General features: G+C 37.9%; 1 protein-coding gene across 2 annotated transcripts; it reads left to right on the forward strand.

The window, feature by feature from the left end:
* The first annotated feature begins 3,548 nt into the window (after window positions 1-3,548).
* Window positions 3,549-7,981, forward strand: fpr1 (formyl peptide receptor 1). 2 transcript variants are annotated; one of them, XM_076970153.1, is made up of 3 exons: window positions 3,549-3,683; window positions 3,786-3,983; window positions 4,934-7,981. In XM_076970153.1, the coding sequence occupies exon 3, from the start codon at window positions 4,976-4,978 to the stop codon at window positions 6,089-6,091; it is 1,116 nt and encodes a 371-aa protein (XP_076826268.1). In that variant the 5' UTR covers window positions 3,549-3,683; window positions 3,786-3,983; window positions 4,934-4,975; the 3' UTR covers window positions 6,092-7,981. The 2 variants fall into 2 exon arrangements, with proteins under 2 accessions (XP_076826268.1, XP_076826269.1); XM_076970154.1 differs by having other exon boundaries at window positions 4,937-7,980.
* Window positions 7,982-8,067: the final 86 nt, after the last annotated feature.

An 8,067-nucleotide genomic window follows, 5' to 3' on the forward strand; every position in this document is an offset into this window, starting at 1 on the left:
TGGTGTATATAAATAGGATTGGTGTATATAATTAGGATTGGTGTACATAATTAGGATTGGTGTATATAATAAGGATTAGTGTACATAAATAGGATCAGTGTATCTAATTAAGATTAATTGCTCTTTTCCTTGATTGTTGAATGTTTACCTGTCCCTGCATGTGTCTCTGTTTAAACTGTCTATTTAACCTGTGTGCTTAACCTGTCGGTTTTCAGTATTTCACAGTGGTTCCTTTGCTTTGGTCTGACTGGTTGCCTACCTGTTTTGACTTCTGGTCATCACCTCTGCCTGATCCCTCTCAGGTTTGTTGACTTCTTTGGACTGCTTTCTGGCTTTGAATACTTTGGTCTGATCTGTTGTTTATCTCTGTGTTTATCATGTTTGTATCGTTTTGCCATTTTCTGGATCCTGACACACATGGATTATCCTTCTCTGAATAAATCTGAATAAATAAATAAATCACCGACTTCTATCTGCTATTATGCTACTATGCTCTATCTTCTATCTGCGAGCATATGGTTTCAGTCTGTTGCATTACAGTAATAATGTCATCAAGATATATGAGTGATGGGGTACTATGAGTGATTCATGCTAGAATAGATATGCCCTGGCTTCTTAAAAACAACTTTGTAACTTTGTAGTTACAATTTTAGCAAGAAACATGCCCTGTCTGTCTGAAGGATGAAGCAGAAGTAAACAGTGCTTGTACCACTGCGGTTCCATATGTGGTTATTACTGTCAAGGAAGTATTTGCCATGTGTGTAACAAAGACGTGCTGTTTGCCGTGTGATCTCATGGTTTGGTTCGATATCTGGATTGCTGACTAAAATTACCTTTGTTAATTTGAGTGTGGTATACAATATGTCCATCCTAAAAGGGGAATCTGGGAATATATGTGTCTATCACATAGAACATTTGGCTCATCAATAAACCAGTGTCATTGTAACGCACCCCACTGAGCTCTAACCATGAGCAGAAGAATTCCAGTTGAAATCTGTGATAGAGACCTCTTAGCTCACAGCTCCTGAAATGCAGAAATCCATCCAGGTGGTCGCAAGCCCCTGAGACGTCCACAACAACAGGAGGGGCCAGAGGGCCAGGGGGTGGAGGAACAGCCTAGAGGTTCAGGTCAACGGAGCAAAGTGAGTCTCTACGGCAGAGCACACCTCAGGAAAGACCCTTGTGGGTGTGTGGGGGAGCGAGAGGCATCTCGGGAAAAATAGGCATCTCTGGAGATGAGTGATACGTCTCTGGAAATGAGTGATACGCATTTGGAGATGAGCAGAGGTGTATAATCCAGGTTCAGAAAGTAAAAGTCCTCACCAGGATTTTGCTCAAGCTTCCTGGATTGTGTTGATTCCACTCATTTTACCTGGATTGCACTAATTAGAAAATCTAGCAAGCTTGAGCAAAATCCTGGTGAGGACTTTTACTTTCTGAACCTGGATTATACACCTCTGGAGTGTATAATGATGAGTGACAGGCCTCTGGAGATGAACAACATGCCTCTGTAGCAATGATGGGTCCAGCAGTGGGACAGGGCTCTACATGAACACTGATACAATAAAAGTAATTGTCACAGGGACCTTACTGGGTGTGGCACCAGAATAAGTGAACACGCAGGATGAGACTGGCATATGCAGCCATATCAGTGTGTACTGGTCTGTGTGCAGATGGACTGGCACATGTTTCTGGTCTGCTGTGGGGAATTTCACATTTTACACATTAACATATTCACAGAATTAACATATTCATATAGGTTTGTTTGTGTAGTCATATCAGTGTGTACTTTGTGAAGCTGGACTGGCACGTATTATTAGACTGTTGTGAGGAATTAAAATTTTTTATATACTGTATAAACAGATTCATATAGACTTGTTTGGCTGCATAACAAGGAAAGGACACAATACTGAAGCTTGTCGACAAGAGAGTATGTTTATTCTCTGCGTTGTAGGAAACCTACGCTTTTTTGCACATCTAACAGTCAGTGTGTATTATAAAAGTAGGTAAATAAATAATCATTTGCTCACTCAAGTGTATTGTAGGTGCTTTTTAAAGGATTTCTCCAACACTGATATCTGCATCTATAGTCTGCATCTATATCGGCATGTGCGGCTGAATTAGTTTGTGCATATGCATTACAGTGTGCAACTGGATTAATGACCAGATGGATTTAAAACTTGACTTTAGTTTGCAGCAGCACTAGCTTCCCATGTCCTCATGGAGTATTCTCCACAGAACAAGAGATTTAGAAGAGCTCTGCTCTTGAGAGTTTTATGTTTTTTGGTGTTTAAGATAAACAAAACACTAGAAAGAGAAATTGGGGTTCCATGATTAACTGATGTGGTACATAATTGCACAGAATCACTGCTATTTCTTATTCAGGCTATTAGGAATCCTGACTTGGAAACTGACATGCTAGTTGATATAATCTAATACTGAGGCATCCCAAGCTCCATTTACCCAAGGGCAGGAGTAATTTATCTGGTTTTAAACACAGCATTTTACAATTACCAATAAATGTACCAAGCCAGTTATGTACCATTTTGATGGTACTTGTCAATAAGAGTTGGAAACAGCATGGGCAGTGGATTCATTGTGTTAGTAAAACCTAACCGCACAGAGTAGTAGGAAAACATCTGATTTAGGATCTATTAGAGTTTAAAAGCTTGCTTTATGAGAAATAGTGATAATTATGCCACGATCGATTAAAAACCTTTTTGTAAATAAATGGACAGGAAAGGAGTGTGGGGTGTGACCCAGTGCCACAAACTGGGATTAGGCTGGGCATGTTCCATTAATGACCGCTGCCTCTGAGTTAGCATGCAGTACTTAAACACAATACAAAATCCTTTTAGTGTTGTTGGGTTTCTGTGTTAAAATTCCTGCACGTCTGGCTTCCAAGTTCAAGTCACACGTGTCTTACAAACTTCAAATTCTGTTCTCGACTAAAACGTCTGTGTTTTTATTAAGTATCTAAATAAGTATTGCCAGTATTGTGTTAAAGTTAGCTTCAGTCTGGCATGTTCTTTATTTCCACAGATCATTAGAAACCTGATAGCTGGATCTGAATCTACATTAGCTCATCATTCCAACTCCTCCTTTCATCAATTACCACAGATGAAAAAAAAAACCCAACAAAACACTCCAGTTGCTCATGAAATAATGGATATAGCATGGATCCTTCAGCAACTGTGGATCAAATATTCATTACAAGAGTGTTCTTCATTGGCAGAAATGATAACAGTATACAATACTATTTAAATACTATATAATACTTTTTGATGGTCTGAATATTTTTTGTAATCTTGTGAATATTCACTGTACGCCAATTCTATTCCTGTTGTTTCTTGATTCATATCTATTGAATTGAAGTTCACTATATTCTATATTTCACCTTCAATTATTGCTTTGAGCAAGAAAAAAATTATTGTAGCCCTTATATGTGCATTTGCCAAATATAACGATTCCAGTTCCATTTCAAATTCCATTTAAAACAATACAAATCTATTATAAAGATGCTAACATGAGAAAAGAGTGAAAGTTTTGTGACTTAGATCTAAAGCTTGCCACGAATCGAATGAAAAAAATGAGGAGTTTCATCGAAGTGCTATTTACCGAACAAACACAGTCTAAAGACTTTTTTGTATTACTCTAATCTGTACCTTGGGATACGCTCGCGTGTGAGTAGAAGAAACATCATCGGTCTACTAATGATGTATGAAATGATTGGTTGGGTAGCGTTCTGTGAGACGCCATGTGTCACGTGACGTTGCATCTTTTAGGTTGACTCGCTGACATTCAGAAGAAGAGTTTGCCGAACGTTTCAGAAGGAATGAGTATGAATGCCGCATATGTCATTTCATGCACACCCAAGTTTAACAACGGTCGTAACAAAGTTACAGTTCTATTTCGAAAAGCCTTGCTGAATGTACTGAAACGACGTCTTTGCAAAAGTTGCAAGAAGGATTTATCCTAAACTGGTGAGCATTAACACACTCTGACTAAATACAGCATCCAATTACATTGCTTATTTTCTTCATTGTTGCTCGACTGCTCGGTTTAGTACGCTTGTGAAAATGTATTAATGTGCTGTTAATGAATGAATACCTTTATTCATCTCAAATTTGCGAAATTACATAATTAGTGAGCTGTGTAGCAAGAATGTAGAATATAAACCAGCAGTTTGCATATTTTGAAAATAAAAATATAGACTAGTGGGTTATAGATCAGATGTTTGAGGGTTTTAATTAAGCCTGATTTTTAAAAGTAATAGTTATACAGCAGTGTAGTAACGCTTTCGTTTGGTTTTGTTCAGCAGAGAACTTGTCCTTGTATTTAATCAAAAGAAAAGAAAATTACAAATTCACATTATACATTTTAGGAGTTCTGTAAATGGCATGGGTATAATTACTATTGCCGTCAAGATATGGTCTGTCGGGTGAGTCTTTTAAAATGCTGATTTCCAAACAAGAACCACAGAAATACATTGCTGCAGCAATATAAATCTCTATAGGCCCTAATGATTTCAAGTGATTTTCGGATATTATTCAGATGTAGGCTATATGATCATACTCGGGAAATGACAAAGGAATGAGAAACATTTCAATAACATTAAAAGTCTGATCGAATACGGCAGGATCGATGTGAGAATGAAGGACATAAATTCATTATTATACATTACATATTTTAGGCTGTTGCTGAAACTGTTATACTGTACTGTAGTTTGAGTTGTCACTCCTGTGACCTCTAGTGGGCAAACGTACAATAACACATCAACACGGAATCACAATGTTCATACGCCAAGTTTAAGATATACAAGGGAAAACTTGAACTGAAATTGAATTGTAAATTTTTGCGTTGGTCTAACCTCAGAGCACTTAACATTATGTTCTGAATATAAAATGTCTGATATCTTTTCTCTCTGACAAAGCAGGTTTAAGGTGCAATAACATCTGGGACTTATCTGGATAACATGACAGAGATGTACTCCTATGCCACACCCCTGGGAAACACATCAGGGGAGGATTATTATGAAGACTATGAAAATGAAGAGCATACAGAACTCAGGCAATCGCTCAATATCATGTCACTCATAGTCTACTGTCTGGCCTTTGTACTCGGAGTTGTTGGGAATGGCATTGTGATTTGGGTGTCTGGATTCAAGATGAAGAAGACAGTGAATACAGTTTGGTTTCTCAACCTGGCAATAGCAGACTTCCTTTTCACTGCTTTTCTGCCTCTCAGTGTGGCTTACACAGCCATGCACTTCCACTGGCCTTTTGGGCGTTTTATGTGCAAATTCAACAGCACCCTCAGTTTCCTCAACATGTTTGCCAGTGTGTACATCCTGGTGGTGATCAGTGTGGACCGCTGCATTTCTGTGGTGCATCCCATATGGGCACAGAACCACCGGAGTGTGGGCCGTGCGTCTGCGCTCAGCATTGCGGTCTGGGTCTTTGCTTTGCTCTTGAGTTCACCGTATTTTGTCTTCAGGGACATTGGTCCAGCCTACAACAATGAAAACATAACCAACTGCTTCAACAACTTTGCCTTTTTTGATGATGAGAAAACACCGAATCTGATGGAGATGGAACTCCTGCGTCTCCGTGTCATGATCATCACACGCTTCCTGCTTGGCTTTGTGGTGCCTTTTTCCATCATCGTCTTCTGCTATGCGGTCATAATCCATCGCCTCAAAAGAAATCGCTCAATGTCTGGCCGCACTGGACGCCCTTTCAAGATCATCGCTGCTGTGATTAGTGCCTTCTTCCTTTGCTGGGCTCCATACCATATCCTGGTGCTGATTGAAATGGTTAGCCATATAACTGAACATAACCCCACCCTAGATCATGTCACCACTATTGGAATTCCTATAGCAACCAGTTTGGCTTTCCTTAACAGTTGTCTAAACCCATTGTTGTATGTGTTCATTGGTCAAGATTTTAAAGACAAGATGCGGAAGTCTATTCTGAAGGTACTAGAGACAGCGTTTACAGAGGAGGCATCTCGCACCAACACCTATACAAACTCAATGCCCATTAGTCGAAAAGATCAAGGAAGTAAGTCTTTTTCTGATGCAGAGGTTTAATGGACAAATTTAAATTATCTTTCTTTAGGAGAAGACACATTCTACAATAATTTGAGCACTCGTGTAACAAGTCTGTATAATCGCCGTCACAAGAAGGAAGTAATGGCCATTGGCAGTCACATTTCCTGATTGAGTTACACTGCTCAAGCCTTTTAAGTGATAATCAAAGGAACTGTCTGCTTGGACCAAAATAAATAAACACACTGCACTACCATTTGCAAACATGTTTGTCCATGTCTATCCTCAGTACAGCAAAAGGTTATGTATTGAAAAAATTTACAAAAAAGTATAGACAAGGAGACGTGAGTGTCTGTTGGGACCAAACGATACTTTGAATATTGATATTAGTGCATAGGAACTTCAACAAACAAACTCCGAACTGAAGTGTGAAGGACATAGCATCTAAAACTTTGAACATTGCATGTTTTGGGAATAGCAAATATCAAATGTATAGATTTTTGTCTGATCTTTTGTCTTTTTAAGATTCAGCAGTGTTCACTGGTACACTGGCACCAATTTAGATGATTCATGGACCTTGTCATGAAACTGTTCCAACTGCCATCACCACAGCACTATAGTTAACTATAGTTATATAGTTATAACTATAGTTATTAGACTATACATTTCTGAACTATCACTGATAGGCAGCAATGAATTAGTTCTCTCAAAAATGAAATAGTAATTTCAAGGAATGATTTCAATGAAATCTAGTAGGGCTTAAGATGAATTAAAACAGAATTATTAGCAAACAAATATAATTGTTAGAAAACACAAAAAATTAGATAACATTTATGACAGGCTGTTCAAAAACTGGAAACAGTTACAAAGTTTTAAACCAGGAATATATTTTTCTTCTTCTGTGTAATGAATTTATTACCATAGGTGTACTGTATCATCCTAAGTGTTCTATGTATGACTCAGCATGACTGAGCTGGATTTAAACCTTTATGTTACATTTAGTACCTTTTGTGCACATGTTGAAGTTACTGAGTTCTAATTTTATGTATACAATGTATCATACTAAGTATGTCTTTTATATCTTGTCGGTCATTTGTTTTGTCCAGTATATTTATTTTGGCAATTTTTACATAATCATTGTAAATTGATTATGTGTCTTTCTATCATGCCATAAATGTACTTTGTAGCTGTAAACCATTGACAACAATAAATGCTTTTAATAATGTTAAGGACATGTGATCAGATTCATAATGAACCACATTTTCTCTCTGAAGTCATTCCAGATTAAATCACCAGATCTAGGAGCAACTGATTTACTTATAATAAAATATTATCAGAGGATATCAAAAGTTTATCAAACATCGATCGTCATTTACTTGGAACTGGAATGTAAGACACAGCAAAACTGTAACCATGGAGACCCGAGGGATGCTGCGTCAGTTTCCTGCCCATGTTGTCATTCCGCAGAAAGACTGAAGACTGAAGTGCAGTGACTGGACAGGCAAACTCTCAGATAAAGCACAGAAACCAAGCTTTCTGAATGGAAGCTTGGCTGAACGGACATGTACACCCTTGAGGTTTTCTGCTGAACACCACAGGAATGAAGGAATACCCACCCCCTCAAAGTGACTGCATGAATCAGAATTCAAAGCTTTTAAGCTTTTAAGCTTTTACATTTTCAAACTTCAATTTTGAAACCAATTTGCTTTAACAAATTGGTATATACCACTAAGCCACCGCAGCAATATATTGTATATTCAATATACGATAAGATAAGAACTGATAAAGAATAAAATACATGCTATTCACTTCACTGGTCAGTGATGGGATTAAATAATGCTTGTCTTTATTTTTGGGTTTGTTTGAATGTTGAGCCTAGTGACTGAGTTTTCTCGTCACAGGAGCGCATATACGCACAAATGAATAGTACTGGCAATAAAATGCCGCTCGATAACTGTACGTTTACCAGTTTTTAATGCAGAATAATTCATAATCATACAATAAAACGAGTTGCATCA

The sequence above is a fragment of the Brachyhypopomus gauderio genome, chromosome 13 (genome assembly GCF_052324685.1).
Source record: "Brachyhypopomus gauderio isolate BG-103 chromosome 13, BGAUD_0.2, whole genome shotgun sequence".
Taxonomy (NCBI): Eukaryota; Metazoa; Chordata; class Actinopteri; order Gymnotiformes; family Hypopomidae; genus Brachyhypopomus; species Brachyhypopomus gauderio.

What these genes read in the sequence shown, in the direction of transcription:
- fpr1 (XM_076970153.1), top strand. Translation starts at nt 4,976, where the DNA reads ATGACAGAGATGTACTCCTATGCCACACCCCTGGGAAACACATCAGGG.